Source organism: Dama dama, chromosome X, assembly GCF_033118175.1.
Source record: "Dama dama isolate Ldn47 chromosome X, ASM3311817v1, whole genome shotgun sequence".
In the NCBI taxonomy this organism is placed as follows: Eukaryota; Metazoa; Chordata; class Mammalia; order Artiodactyla; family Cervidae; genus Dama; species Dama dama.
In genome coordinates this window covers 81,948,306-81,965,018 of record NC_083714.1, presented here as the reverse complement: position 1 = coordinate 81,965,018, position 16,713 = coordinate 81,948,306, and the positions used below count along the sequence as shown (strand labels likewise).

General features: G+C 34.9%; 1 protein-coding gene and 1 non-coding gene across 2 annotated transcripts in view; one reads left to right on the top strand and one right to left on the bottom strand.

Annotated features, from left to right (window-relative positions):
• Positions 1-15,823, top strand: part of SH3BGRL (SH3 domain binding glutamate rich protein like) — a 98,426-nt gene extending 82,603 nt beyond the window's left edge. Inside the window, exons 2-4 of the mRNA XM_061136221.1 lie at positions 5,762-5,947; positions 8,470-8,550; positions 14,516-15,823. Of these exons, the coding sequence (XP_060992204.1) occupies positions 5,762-5,947; positions 8,470-8,550; positions 14,516-14,548 (300 nt within the window). The 3' untranslated portion in view covers positions 14,549-15,823. The remainder of the gene's footprint in view (positions 1-5,761; positions 5,948-8,469; positions 8,551-14,515) is intronic.
• Positions 2,377-2,483, bottom strand: LOC133053192 (U6 spliceosomal RNA). The gene has a single exon (XR_009692127.1). It is a non-coding gene; the product is annotated as a U6 spliceosomal RNA (small nuclear RNA).
• Positions 15,824-16,713: the final 890 nt, after the last annotated feature.

The window sequence follows — 16,713 nt, the reverse complement described above, 5'->3', positions numbered from 1 at the left end:
TCCAGTGTTCTTGCCTGGAGAATCCCAGGGATGGGGTCACACAGAGTTGGACACGACTGAAGTGACTTAGCAGGAGCAAGCAAAGATAAGCTTATTATTTCTCTACAAATTAAAGCAGCTTCTCTTATGGCAGATTCAAAACAAATAGAACCAATTGGAGGAAGTCTATATATCTGAATTTGTTTTTGCATAAGTTGACTGGGTCAAAAATTTTAACTTGTATAAAAAGTCAAAATGCATACCTACACAAGTGTTTATTCATTAAGAATTTAGTCATAGAAATTGTGAGCATCCATTTAGAAAGTTTACAGGTTTATTTTATAATACTGTACCTTCATTGTTCTAGTGCAATATGCTATAATAGTTGTGAGCTCATTTTTCACAGTTGGTTGTTTATATTAAGCTTTACTAAATGCTGCGATTCATGGGGTCGCAAAGAGTCGGACACGACTGAGCGACTGAACTGAACTGAGCTGAACTGAAATATATCATGCTTTCAGTAAGCATGAGTCTGCATTCAGTATAGATGGATATGTATGTAGCATTTGTGAAGTCATTATTAAGCTTAATCTAAGTGGCATCATTCATAGCAATAATCACTTGCTTTCTCTTCTAAGTTCCTTCCACTCATTTGCTTTGTGATTCATCTGACTCCTCTCACCTAAACACCTTGTGTGGTTGTTTAAGTTTCATACTTAAATACCATTGCGGTAATTAAAATTTTTTAACATATTTATGTCTAATCCTTCCCATTAGATTGTAATTTTAGGAGGGAATCTGCTATTTTTCTTTAGACATTTGAGAGAAACTCATACATTTCTTACACACTTAAAAGGCACCCAAGAAATATTGTTGAATAGCTATGAAATACAGTGTCAGACAATCATTTTAAATTTTGGTGCATCACAGTTGGAACCTCTGTCTATCTTCACTTTAAAGTGTCAGCTGAGAAAATGTCAGGTTACTTATAAAACAAGACAAAATTTCATCTTGATTAAATGCTTTATTGCAGGTCAGCACTGTCATGAAAATTACTCTTGTTTTCCCATGAGAAGCATGATTATTGAAGCTTTGTTCTTCCTTTGGAATTTTTTTCTTTTCTTTTTTTTTTTTACATACAAGAATTCAACAATTTTATATGTACAACTAGATGGATTTTGACAAATCCAAATCCATTTATGCAATGACGATAATAATCATGGCATAAAAACATTTCCATTAATCAAAAGATCCTTCATGACTCTTTTTTTAAAATAGATTAATTTAATTTTATTTTTATTTTTTATTTTTTTTCCATTTATTTTTATTCGTTGGAGGCTAATTACTTTACAATATTGTAGTGGTTTTTACCATACATTGACATGAATCAGCCATGGATTTATATGTGTTCCCCATCCCGATCCCCTCTCCCACCTCCCTCTCCATCCCATCCCTCTGGGTCTTCCCAGCGCACCAGCCCTGAGCACCCGTCTCATGCATCCAACCTGGGCTGGTGATCTGTTTCACCCTTGATAGTATACTTGTTTCCATGCTGTTCTCTGTGAACATCCCACCCTCGCCTTCTCCCACAGAGTCTAAAAGTCTGATCTGTACATCTGTGTCTCTTTTTCTGTTTTGCATATAGGGTTATCATTACCATCTTTTTAAATTCCATATATATGCGTTAGTATACTGTATTGGTCTTTATCTTTCTGGCTTACTTCACTCTGTATAATGGGCTCCAGTTTCATCCATCTCATCAGAACTGATTCAAATGAATTCTTTTTAATGGCTGAGTAATATTCCGTAGTGTATATGTACCACAGCTTTCTTATCCATTCATCTACTGATGGGCATCTAGGTTGCTTCCACATCCTGGCTATTATAAACAGTGTTGTGATGAACATTGGGGTAGACGTGTCTATTTCAGATCTGGTTTCCTTGGTATGTATGCCCAGGAGTGGGATTGCTGGGTCATATGGCAGTTCTATCTCCTGGTTTTTAAGGAATCTCCACACTGTTCTCCATAGCGGCTGTACTAGTTTGCATTCCCACCAACAGTGTAAGAGGGTTCCCTTTTCTCCACACCCTCTCCAGCATTTATTGCTTGTAGACTTTTGGATAGCAGCCATTCTGACTGGCATGTAATGGTACCTCATTGTGGTTTTGATTTGCATTTCTCTGATAATGAGTGATGTTGAGCATCTTTTCACATGTTTGTTAGCCATCTGTATGTCTTCTTTGGAGAAATGTCTGTTTAGTTCTTTGGCCCATTTTTTGATTGGGTCATTTATTTTTCTGGAATTGAGCTGCAGGAGTTGCTTGTATATTTTTGAGATTAATCCTTTGTCTATTTCTTCATTTGCTATTATTTTCTCCCATTCTGAAGGCTGTCTTAAAAATATGGAACACTTCATGAATTTGCATGTCATCCTTGCACAGGGGCCATGCTAATCTTCTCTGTATCATTCCAATTTTATTATATGTGCTGCCGAAGTGAGCACCTTCCTTTGGAATTTGAACATTCACTCTGACACCTTCTAAAGCAGAAACCTTATCAGTTAACCTCTTAAAAAAAAAAAAAAAAAAAAAAAAAAAAAAAAAAAACTTGACCTTTGGCTGACAGACAGGAAACTTACTGAGGCTAACTGGAGACAGAATTTTTTGTGTAGGCAGCAGTTTTTTTAGCAGCCCTGCTCTGTGTCTTTGGTGGGATGGATACCCTGAATCTCAAACCCTGACAGGTGGAAATTCTTTGGGTGGAAGTGGGGGGTGTGGTTTGCTCTTTGAAAAAGATTGATTTAAATTCCTGAACAGTGCCACTGTCTACTTGCAAATACATTTGTGTGTTGAAAAGGATATCAGTAACCTTTTAACTCCAAAGTATTTTTTCCTGTAGGAAATTTAAATTTTATTCCTTAGGGAAACTTTGTGATACCCATTCCTAATTGTTCTGAACAATTGTTCCTAATTGTTCTAGCAATGCATGGTTTTCAGTCACATCTGTCCAAATCCACTTTTTGGGGATATATTGTATCAAGCATGCACCTATAGGTACTAATTGTTTAGATATTAATCATCCCTTGTAGGAAGTAAAATTGATATTTGAAAATGGACTTACAGATATATAAGAAACAATTTTTTACATTTCCTGAAGATTCAAAGCTGGACAAATGTTCATATTTGCTAGGGCAGAATCTACTTTAAAAATATTATAGCCCATTCTCTTCAGCCCTATAAAGATGTAGAATACTCTAGGGGGCATGTGTACTTACTTGTCAGGCAGTTTCAGAAGATGGAAGAAATACTTGTGGTCCAGAGCTAATGGTTAGGGAGTAAGGACATCACTGAAGATATACAGTAATTACCACTGATACCAGACCTGGCTACCACCTTAGCTCAGGACATAGAGAACAGTGTTCCCAACATATTAAGCATTCAATAATGTGAGAAAGGCCCAGAGAGTCATTTATCTTAAGGGTTCTCTGCTTTTTGTCTCACATAAGCATGACAGATGACAGTCATCGAGGGCCATGTATAATTCTTAGCATGTTAGCTATAACAGTAACTCTTAATTCACTAAAAATATCTGTTGGAATGCCAAATGCCTTGAAGTATACCATATTTATAGGATATCTGTATATCTACTTAAATTTGTAAATATGCAAATGATGAACAAATTGTTTGACACACTCCATGCAATCTGAACACCCCCTTTAGCATCATGGAGATTAAAACCCACTAACTTAATTGAGCCTTCTACCACTCCTGTTACTGATTCTTACATGGATTATCCTCAAAATTCAATGGAAACAGTGACAGACTTTATTTTCTTGGGCTCCAAAATCACTGCAGACAGTGACTGCAGCCATGAAATTAAAATATGTTTGCTCCTTGAAAGGAAAGCTATGACAAATGTAGACAGTGTATTCAAAAGCAGAGATCACTTTGCTGACAAAGGTCCATATATTCAAAGTTATGGTTTTCCCATTAGTCATGTATGGATGTGAGAAATAGACCATAAAGAAGGCTGAACACAGAAGAATTGATGCTTTTGAACTGTGGTGTTGGAGAAGACTCTTGAGATTCCTTTGGACTGCAAGGAGATCAAACCAGTCAATCCTAAAGGGAATCAGTTCCGAATATTCATTGGAAGGACTGATGCTGAAGCTCCAGTACTTCGGCCACCTATTGTGAAGAGCTGACTCATTGAAAAAGACCCTGATGCTGGGAAAGATTGAAGGCAGGAGAAGAAGGGGACAACAGAGAACAAGATGATTGGATGGTATAACCGACTCAATGGACATGAGTTTGAGCAGGCTGCAGGAGATGGTGAGGGATGGGGAAGCCTGGAGTGCTGAAGTCCATGGGGTCGCAAAGAGTCAGACACGACTGAGTGACTGAACGAGAACAATCCTCAAAATTCAAAAGGTGGTGTGTTTAGTTGCTCAGTTACGTCCGACTCTTTTCAATCCCAAGGATTGTAGCCCACCAGGCTCCTCTGTCCATGGGATTCTCCAGGCAAGACTACTGGAGTGGGTAGCCATTCCCTTCTCCAGGGTATCTTCCTGATCCAGGGTGTGGTATTGTTACATTTATAAATTAAAGTTTGATTTTATAAGTTAATAAGGAAATATGATTCCTATTAGAAAAACTGGCTACAAATTTTGCTGATTTCAAGTGATTTTTAATGGAGGACATTCTGTGCTCTGATCTAAATATCTTGTAGTGATTTCAGTTCCTTTTGGGAGAAGTTGAGAATTTTTTTTTTCCTGGAGTTGTGTGATGAAAGATAAAATTACCTGTAGTCACAAACAAGTTAGAACAAAAATATGACCTCTGTTTATGCATGTATGTATGTGTGTGTGGGGATATAAATCTAAAGAAGGCTTGACTATATGAATTTTTTTTATTTTGCATTTTGATTTCCATTAAAAAGATTTTTTCTTTTGATTTTGTATTTTTGATGCTTCTGCTCCGTGACTCTTTTTAGTGTAGTTCCATGAAGAAATATTTATTGATTGTGCTCTGCAGCTCAGAAATGTTTACTAAGTTTTAAATTTGGGTCAATTACTATAGATGTGTGAATCAAGGTTCTAAAAGAAATGCATATCAGGGAAGAAACCCAAAAATATTAATTTTATTATTTTGAAGCCTTCTAGGAACGATTAGGAGACAAAATAAGTGTATTATCTCCAAGATTCCTTAGTGTTACATGTTAAGGGCTAATGAATGGTATGGGTATATTTCAAACTTATTATAAAAGCAGGCTTAGCTCTTCTTACATCTTCCTCAGTTTCTATTCTAAATGAAGAAAACTGAGACATAGAGGTTTAAAACATTCTCAAGGTAAGATTCATTTCTGTTAGCTGTGTGGTGCTTATTAAGACAGGAATTAGACTCAGGTCATTTGGGATGACTTTCAACAAGGGCTAAACTTAAGAGAGGTTTGTAGATACTTTTCAGTTAATTGCCCTTTTTATTATTGATATGCATCAGCTAGCTTTTCTTCTACATGATTAGATGTAATTCCAGAGGAAAAATAAAAGTCCGGTTGATAAAAGGATCTGTGAACTGAAAGCTCTTCAGTCCTCTTATGAGACATCATTGAGAACACACTAATAAAGAGGGGAAAACCACATATGTTTTGGAAAGCCACAAATCTTGATCCATGTATGAATTCATTTCTACTAGTTCATTAACACATTTTATTGAATTTGAAAAATAAAAACAACAAAAGCTGTTTGTTCAACAACATAATTTCTTGTCCTTTGGGTCCTAGATTAAGAAAAAACAGCAAGATGTGCTTGGTTTCTTAGAAGCTAACAAAATAGGATTTGAAGAAAAAGATATTGCAGCCAATGAAGAGAATCGGAAGTGGATGAGAGAAAATGTACCTGAAAACAATCGACCAGCCACAGGATATCCCCTGCCACCTCAGATTTTCAATGAAAGCCAGTACCGTGGGGTAAGGAACCAATTAAAATTCTTATTTTTTTCAAATGGATTGCCTCAAACCCATTCTCTTTCTTTTACTCCCAGTCCAAATCTCCATACAGTCATTCATCCTGCTTATCCTTTGCATCCATCCTAGACATCTGGGGTGTTTTAACTTCTCAGTTCAGTTCAGTTCAGTCACTCAGTCATGTCCAACTCTTTGTGGCCCCAAGAAATGCAGCATGTCAGGCCTCCCTGTCCATTGCCAACTCCCAGAGTTTACTCAAACTCATGTCCCTTGAGTCGGTGATGCCATCCAGCCATCTCATCCTCTGTCAGCCCCCTCTCTTCCTGCCTTCAATCTTTCCCAGCATCAGGGTCTTTTCAAATGAGTCAGTTCTTCACATCAGGAGGCCAAAGTATTGGAGTTTCAGCTTCAGCATTCGTCCTCCCAATGAATGTTCAGGACTGATTTGCTTTAGGATGGACTGGTTGGCTCTCCTTGCTGTCCAAGGGACTCTCAAGAGTCTTCTCCAGTACCACAGTTCAAAAACATCAATTCTTCGGTGCTCACCTTTCATTATAGTCCACCTTTCACATCCATACATAATGACTGGAAAAACCATAGCCTTGACTAGATGGACCTTTGTTGGCAAAGTAATGTCTCTGCTTTTTAATATGTTGTCTAGGTTGCTCGTAGCTTTTCTTCCAAGGAGCAAGTGTCTTTTAATTTCATGGCTGCAGGAACCATCTTCAGTGATTTTGGAGCCCCCTCCCCAAAAAAGAAATAAAGTCTGTCACTGTTTCCACTGTTTCCCCATCTATTTGCCATGAAGTGATGGGACTGGATGCCATGATCTTAGTTTTGTGAATGTTGAGTTTTACGCCAGCACTTTCACTCTCCTCTTTCACTTTCATCAAGAGGCTCTTTAGTTATTCTTTGCTTTCTGCCATAAGGGTGGTGTCATCTGTATAGCTGAGGTTATTGATATTTCTCCCGGCAATCTTGATTCCAGCTTGTGCTTCATCCAGCCCAGCGTTTCTCATGATGTACTCTGCATGTAAGTTAAATAAGCAGGGTGGCAATATATAGCCTTGACGTACTCCTTTCCCTATTTTGCCTTCTACTTGGAGGCAAATGGATGAGTCATTCACCAAAAAGTTATTGATGAATATGTAAGTACAGACCAGAGTATTTTATTGTTTTAGTATGTTCATGAAGAAGCTGCTGAAAAGAGGTGAGCTGTTTTACTTCTTTAGTTTGAAATTAATTTAAAAAGAGGAATACCTTATTTTCTGCTTAAAAGTAGTAAAGCCTTTATTTTGGTATCATTAATGAATTTTCTTTAAATTTTTGACTTATGTATGGGTTAGGGAAACAAAAGTAATTTTTACTTTGTGATTGGTGTTTTCAAGTATGCCATCTTGGTTGTTGATGGCAAGTCAACAAGGAAAGCTATGACCAACCTAGACAGCATATTAAAAAGCAGAGATATTACTTTGTCAACAAAGGTCCATCTAGTCAAGGCTATGGTTTTTCCAGTAGTCATGTATGGATGTGAGATTTGGACTATAAGGAAAGCTGAGTGCTGAAGAATTGATGCTTTTGAGCTGTGGTGTTAGAGAAGACTCTTGAGAGTCCCTTGGACTGCAAGGAGAATCCAACCAGTCCATCCCAAAGAAGATCAGTCCTGGGTGTTCATTGGTAAGACTGATGTTGAAGTTGAAACTCCGATACTTTAGCCACCTGATGTAAAGAGCTAACTCATTTGAAAAGACCCTGATGCTGGGAAAGATTGAGGGCACGAGGAGAAGGGGACGACAGAGGATGAGTTAGTTGGATGGCATTACTGACTCGATGGACATGGGTTTGGGTGGACTCTGGGAGTTGGTGATGGACAGGGAGGCCTGGAGTGCTGTGGTTCATGGGATCGCAAAGAGTTGGATACAACTGAGCGACTGAACTGGACTGAACTGCCCTTTCAGTCTTATTTCATGAAAATCTCATACCCTTCCTCCAAACACAACACAGATTTACTATTCTTATGGTCATGGGCATGCCTAACTAATATCTGGTCTTCCATTGGTTCTGAAGACATCTCTACTTTTAAATTATTTTAATTTTTTATTATTTTATTTTATAATTATTTATTTTTATTTTTATCTGCATTAATAATGCAGGAGAAATAATGGTGAACTGGAACAACAGTTTCAAACCAAAATTAAGCAACCTCTTACTGGCATAGAGTTGGCTACTTTGGTCTGTGAAGAAAGCTATTTCCCCTGAGGCAGATTTAAGTTCTATGCAGTATGAAGTAAGAGACCAATTTCTGTATCTCACAGAACAGTATATCTTTTAACCCACATTAACTGGAGTCCAATGAGCCTTGCCTCTTTACTGCTCTTTATAGAATTCTAGCATTATGGAAGTTAACTGACCTGTCTGCCCCCAATGATGTTGAGCAGTCAGATCATTTTGAATTAATTTCCCCTTTTCTTTCCAACCAATGAAGGTTGCATATTGCTAATTCTTCTTGCCTTCGTTTTATCAAGGATTATGATGCCTTCTTTGAAGCCAGAGAAAATAATGCAGTGTATGCCTTTTTAGGCTTGACAGCCCCACCTGGTTCAAAGGTATGATTCATTTTTCCTTTTCTTTATAGGCCACTTTATTGCTTTTTTTTAAAATGAAATCAGTAAAATTTCCTTTATTGAGTATACAGATTAAGCCAGAGGCGTACAGCATAGGTAAAAGGAAATGTCCCTGCTCTGCATACACTTAATCCATAGTATGGTAAACAGATGTGCATAATCAAGTATATTATGTATGTGGATAAGAGGTAGGCAGAGTGACTTCCCTGTCACACTGCCCAAGACAGCAGATTTCTCACTGACCCATTCACAAATAAGTGGTTAGCAACTTTAAAGGATCCATTATTCCAGTTGTCATGTATGGGTCTACATGGACAGAAATCATCTTAGTTCATAATAATATTCTTGGTGATATCTATTGTTTTCGTGTGGAAGCAACTGCCATAGTCACCTATTCAAATTAACTAAGAGCATCTGAGTCTCAAAACTGGTCACTAAATTGCTGGCTGAATTTGGAAATTTTCCTCTGCCAATGAAAAAATTTTTTGAGTGGCAGAGTTCCCAGAGGAGACCATATAAAGAAAAACATCAATAATTAAATTGCAAATTTGAAGAAAAGTCTCAAAGCTATGGACTTTAAATATGCCTTTGCCTTTTACCACATTTCTTCTCGACAAAGGCTAGTTTAATCAAAATGTGTGTCCCCTGCTGGCATTTTACATTTTGCTCTTAGAAGTTAATTGTATGTTAAACAGATTCTTCAAACTCCAGCTCCTTCTCCAATTTTGAGTCTGTATTATTGTCTATGTTTTCACTAGAGACCATTTACAGGCATTTTTGAGTCACTATGAAATTCTGTTTTCTTGCCAAACTTTCTTTTACCATGGATAAAATGTATTATTTTAGGCTTTATATAATTCAAATTGTAGGAAATCTTAGGTAAGGAATTTTCCTTTAAACAAGTTGTGTGCATAAGTTGCTTCAGTCATGTCCAGCTCTTTTGTGACCCTATGGACTGTAGGCTGCCAGACTCCTCTGTTCATGGGATTCTCCAGGCAGGAATACTGGAGTGGGTTGCCATGCTGTCCTCCAAGGGATCTTCTCAATCCAGGGATCAAACCTGCATCTCTTACATCTCCTGCCTTGGCAGGAGGGCTCTTTACTACTAGCGCCACCTTGGGAAGCCCTTAAAGAAGTTAGTAAAACCCAAATTGTCACTAATTTCAGGGCATATATTAGAGAAAGTATGAAAGGAAGGATCATCTATTTTTTATGACTGATGACTTTCAGTGAAAAGTGGAAGTTATTCATTCATTTATTCATTCAGTGAATATTTACTGAGTGTCAAATATTGACTTGATATTGATGGTAGGGCAAATACAGAGAATATGGCATAATCTCTATCTTCAAAGTGTTTATAACCTAGTGAGGGACATGTATGCAAGTAATTATACAATGAATATGCCTACAAATAATTATGATATACTGTGGTAAATTCTATATGATTGGTATAAATAAAGTTTGGTAGGCACCCAGAAGAAATAATCATAAATTGCTACGAAGGACTTTGGGGAAGATTTCACAGAGGAATTGACATTTGAGCTACTAGGGATTCCAAAATACTGAAGTAACACTAAGCGTCTTTCACAGAGGTTGCAGCAGGAACCACTGCGTTTGGATATAGCTGCACCTGATGGTATATCTGGGAAGCAGTAGTGCAGTGTAGCATGAACCTAGAATAGGACATATTAAATAAAAGAAGATGCATTAGGAAGTGAGATTGGCTAGGTAGGTTGGGGCCAGATTATGAATGCTGTGCTATGAATGTATGTGTACATGAATGCTATGCTTTCAACTTCATCTTCTAGGCATGTAAAAGCCGTGGTGTGGAATGAGGGAAGGCAATGAGGTGATTATATCTGTATTTTAAGATGTGATTTGATCTTTGTGTTAAGAAAATAAATTTAGCAGATTTATCTGTGGATTGTGAAACATTGAATAAATGAAATATTAGAGTTGGGCTGACCCATTAGAGGGTACCTTAAAAGTCCAGAAGAGATGACCTAAAGTGGGACAGCAGCTATAGAAAGGAAAAGATGGATTTAAGAGGCACAGAAAAATCACTTGTGATAGAATTTGGCAGTTTACTAGATTCTTGTGTATGAAAAGAGTTGGAAAGGATTGAAGCAGTCTCTAAGGCTTCTAACCTGGGTGATTGGGAAATAAAGAAAAAGTCATGGAGGAAACAGAAAAGTGAGTAATCCAAGGGAGGGGTTAGCCTTGGAAAGGAGAGAGTATGCAGTTTTCTTTTGAGACTGGAAAGAATGAGGGGAGAAAGATGAAAATAGAAATTTTAATGTGCATGGGAGTTTAGGAAAGTTCATATTTGAAAATGTTGTATCTTTAGTATGAGGTAGGAACAAAAATCATCTGCTAGGAAGGATGGGAAATTCAGTGAGAATTGAAAGTATTCACTTGTTGAAAATAATAATAATAAGCCAAAGAATAGGCTAAGATCATTGATGGAATGATGGCTTAGCAAGATGAAAGGCCCAGTTGAAGTTAGGGTTGATGAGCCCATTATGAAGCCAGTCAACTTATTTATAGTGTTTTTTTCATCCTTGTTTAACCCTAGAAGTAGGAATAGAGTAAATGAACAGCAGATATTATCAAGGATTGAACTATGGGGAGCTGATAGATTGGGATAACAAAAAGACATCCAGAATTGGCAGTGGAGTTGAGGGTAGATTGGTAATAGGAAGATTCTGAATGTTAGTATTTAATAGGTTTTTCTCAAGATTAAAAGTGATAAATTTTATATCAGAAGAGTTTCCCCCTTTAATTTAACAAGACAATAAGTCTTCCAGAAAGAACTGGCTGAAAAGAAAGTATACAAAATAAAGAGATACAGCTAAGTAACCTGCATTGGAAAAATGCAGTCATAATAAAAGAAACGTGATAAAAGTAGATACAGTATTCATCTGTGAAGTTAACAAATATAAAACAGTGATAATGCTCAATGCTGAGAAGGGTGCATTGAAACATATTCTCTCATATATTACTGATGATGGTATAAATTGGTACTACTTCTTGAAAACCAAAATGGCAAATATATATTAGGGATCTAAAAAATGTTTACAATTCTTCATCCAGTAATTTTACTGGGTATTAAAGCCTATTGAAATAATTTTATACACGGAAAAGGCTTTTTGAATAAAAAAATAAAAATGTTATTTATATCTTAAGAAGTTTGTAAACAAGTTAAATGTCTAAAAATAGGATCAACAAAAATGGTTTATCCACTTAATGAACTCATTCTCTCATTAAAAAATGATAGTTTGTGAAAAGATACATTATAATGAACTACAGAATTGCTTTTATTGCATAATAAGCATTCTAATTACATTTAAAATCTATTTATAGGGCAAAAGAGACTAGAATCATAACTAATAATATACCTATTTTTCCCTTTATTTTCCAAATAATTAAAATACATCCTCTTTACATTTAAAAATTATTGAAAGCCAGTGCACTGGAAAACTTGTGATTTAAAAGTACCCAATAGCAAATAGTCCCATAAAGCAAGGAATCCCATTTAATAAAATATTTTTTTATTCTTTTCAATATTGGATGCATTTAAACATAGTATATAAAGATATTTACTATTTACTTTTTTTGCTATTTACTGTTTTATTAATACAAAAAATAATTTCTTTGCATTAGCATTTCTTACATTTCAGTAGAGTTGATAGTTTTGATACAAAATAAAATAATTGATATATTTTTACTAAAATATAAAAATCCAGTGATGTGGAAAAGCCATGTTCACTAACACGTTGAAGGAACAAAGCACGCTGGTTAAAGAAGTATTCTCATTGACTTTGAACCACCTGGCTCTAGGGAAAGGCCATGAAAATCTGCCTCTACTGTGGGATTTGAAACATTCCCATTTCTACTAAATCCATTCCATTTTACTACATCTCCAAGGGAAACTGTATGTTAACAACACTTAGTTGTGGTGTTGGTCTTAGTTACTTTCCACTTAATCCAGAAAGTGAAAAGAAGAAAGGTAGGAAAAAAATACAGATACCTGCAATGAACCAAGCACTGAGCTACACATTTCACATTTATCTCATTTTATCTTTATTCCACCCTTAAGAGATAGGTATCCTCAATGCCATTTTACAGAGGAGGAAACAGATACTCAGATAAGTTAAGTAATTTGACCAAGAGTACCTAATAATTCAGTAGCAGATATGGAATTTGAACCCAGGATTATATGACTCAAAACCAATGCATTTATAGAATGATGTTTATAGTGGGAGTAGGTAAAGAACACATCATATTCCTATTTCTAAAGCTCTCTGGTTGATTAAATAACTAGTGATTCTATAAATACTAGCCACTTACTTTTATGTAATAATAAAGCTTTTAGCACAATTTACATATTGTATGAATAAAATATATTTTTAAAAGTAAATAATTTAAATATATAGTATATTTTATATTTAAATATAAGTATAATATATTTAATATACTATACTTACAGGTATATATTTAAGTATATATAATATACTACATATATTTAAGTATATATAATATACTTATGAGTAAATATAAGTATAGTATATTTAAATGTAGTATATTAAATAGTATGTGTTCTTAAAGACAAATTATAAAGAATTTTTAATTGCCTTTTGTTTTGGATTTTTGTGCAAGTAATTTATTCCATTAAAAAGGATAACTGAAAGCTACACAGTTTGTGACAGATCAGTAAAGATTGATAAGTGTGACTTTAGGGAACTAGGCTGTCTCCAAAATACTAGTTACTCAGGTATTAGGTGCTCGTAAGAAGAAGGACATTACATTAGTCCCATATTCACATTTTTATACCACTGCTTCCCCATCTATATATGCTAGGCCATTGAAGGGTTTTGGTATAAAATTAATTGTGCTGTGTGAGGAAATATGTAGAATCTTCTTCAATAAAATGAAACAAAATACATACCGCGGGTCTAAGACAGACTCATTTTTACAGCCAAACACTACTTTCGAAATTTCATAAGAGCTTAGGGACTATATGTATGTATGTATGTATGTGTGTATATATATGTATGTATATATATATATATATATATATATTTTTTTTTACTAAGGGTTTTGGAAGGTGAGTCAATAGTGTATTACATCTGTTTTGTTAAGCATGTATTAAGAATGAATTACACTGTCTTCTGGTTTCCTTCTATCAATTTTGCTTCTTTTTTTGCAGGGGAGGTAAAAATGTAGCACCTTTTACTTTTTCTTTCTTTCGGTGTTAGCATCAGAGGCCTATTTTGGAATATTCAGTTGCTTTCACTCCTCCTGATATTGTCAAGAGAGGTGTTTAGGTGCTGATTTTCTAGTATATATGATTTCTACAACTCAAATCTGAGGTTTCTTTCACCAAATTCACTCATGCCACCCATCTTTATTTCCATATATTTTTCCTTGAATTGTATTTTGTGTTGAGTACTATCTTAAGTGCCAGAGCACACCTATAGGTCAGAATTCCTATTGTAGAAGTACTCACTGTTCACAGGAACTGCTAAGAAATTTAAAAACAGCATTTTAGCAAATAACACATTTTCTAAGTAACTTAACCTTAAACAAAACTCAGCAGACTGGAAACTGTAGATGATAATGTTTTTAAACACTCAATTTTTGTGAAAAATCACTCAAAAAGTAAATTAGCTACTTTTAAATAAAATGTCAACTATAATTGACACAAGTGTAAATCACTCACTTTTATGGAATTGTAGACAGTTCTCTATTACATCTGTTTCTAGACAGAAGTTTCTATATTATAGTTTTTCTATTAAGAATTTTTAAGCCATCTTTTTCTGGGGGCTATTTTTCTGATTTTGAATATTCTTAGTAATTTGAGATAATATAGTTTACTCAAAATACACATGTATGTATGTTTTATGATATTTCAATCTGTTCTTTTTTTTTTTTTTTTTCATTTCAGGAAGCAGAAGCTCAGGCAAAGCAGCAAGCATGAATCTTAAATATTCTGCCTTAAGCATCCTGAGAAAGGAGTCTCCATTGCTTTTTATAAAATAGCAAAATTATCATGGCTTCAAAAGAAATAGGCTTAATGTTGAAATACTAGATTAGTTGGTACTTTCACATGCAAACAGTCAAAATGAATTCATAATTAAAATGTTAGCAATGTGATGAGGAATATAGGAAATGAACATAAAATTTTAAGTAGGTGCCATGGAATACTATTGTCCGCTAAGGCATTTTATGTACTTCAGTGATTTTAAAAAGCAAGCACCTGTTCCCTTTTTCGGTATTATTATTGCAGTTTAATTATATCTGTATCTCTACATTGAGCAATTTTAAAAGGCGAGTGAGAATTTGTCTCTTGTTCCCAAATTGCCTCATTAATTTTAGTGAGCAAAAGTCTGTACCTTTTTAGTGTGAATTATTGTGACTAAAAAGTAGTTGCAGATAATGTTTATGATATGTCATACATTGTAATTTCCTGTGGTATTTATAACATTCCCGTTCCTTTGTAGTTAAAAATTTAAAAAAATAATTATATGTACTGAATCACAGGTCTTCTAGGCTTCTAAATGTAGCCTTTCATTGCATATTTCAGTGACCGGAACAGATAACCTCCCACAAAAAAATGATGTATTCAGTTGAAAATTTCTTGCTTAACTAAACACTTTTCATGCAATCATGTTGCTAAGCTGCTTGCCCTGGAGAAATATGTATATGTATGTTATGGAAGTGGGATGGCAAATAAGTTTAAAATGGCCTCCTTTCACAAAGAACTCAGACTTTTAATTAACTTTTAAAATAGATTGGAAATGAGTTTCCCCTTTTAAAACAACTTATGATCATGAATGCCACTATCTCTGATGTATTTGACATTTTTGTTTCAGCTTATTGTATGAGTGCATTAATCTAAGCAGAGAGAATCTTTTCTCTGCCTCTATTTCCGTGAATACCGTAAGTATCAGACAAAAGGATCAATTTTTTTAAATATTAATTTTGAAAACTTCTTAGAAGACAAGAAACATTATGGCCTACATCAGCCAGAAGACATGTATATTGTACTTTAGTTCCACACTACTATTGTACTTTGGTTCCACATTACTGAAAGCAAACACATTTTACTTTAAATTACTTTATCACATCATTTGATGTATGCAAGTCTGTGCTCTTTGCCAAAATCAACATATAATGAAGACATGGCTTTGTTTACTGAAATTCAAACTTGCTGCAATGTTTTAAAATAAACTCAGTACTTTCAAAAACATAATTTTTGTGTTCATATAGTTTCTAAATAGTGTAATAGTAATTTTAGATGGGTAATACACTTTTTAGGTAGTAGGAAAGGAGAAAAGAGACGATAACAGAAAGAAAACACTTTGAATAAACTTTCTAAATTTCTTATTTAGGATTCTGAATTTTGCAGTATACACTGGAGTTAAACAAAGCATTATTTTGTGTACAAACAAAAATATGCTATGGAGAGGTCTAGAGTAAACAGAGTATTTTGTAATAAATTCTGGAAAATGCTGAAACATTTTTTCATCAATATTTTCTCCTGAGCTTTATTAAATGCAGATGATGATACTTGCAGTATTTTGTGGGTATTTTTGCTTTTCCTTTAGTTTCAAATAATCAATACTGTCAAAAACAGATATTCTTTAAAAATAGATGACAGTTTTGAGATGTTTATATCTGCTAGACTATACCTTAAAATTAACATATATGTATATGTAAAGTAAAATGTTGAATTGAGTCTTCACAAATTGAAGTCTTTCTTTTTGTCAGCTGAGTACTATATGTCCTATAGATATAAAAAAAACAGGTGAAATTCTGAATATTAGGAAGTGCCTTCAAGGCCATGCTGATTTTGGTCACTGCCCCCTGTACAATGTTATGAACCTTTGAGCATAGTTCCTCAGACACTCTGCCTACCAGATCTAATCCCTTGAATCTACTTGTCACCTCCACTGTATAATCATAAGGGATTTGATTTGGGTCATACCTGAATGGCCTAGTGGTTTTCCCCTACTTTATTCAATTTAAGTTAGAATTTTGCAATAAGGAGCTCATAATCTGAACCACAGTCAGTTCCAGGTCTTGTTTTTGCCAGCTGTATAGACCTTCTCCATCTTTGGCTGCAAAGAATATAATCAATCT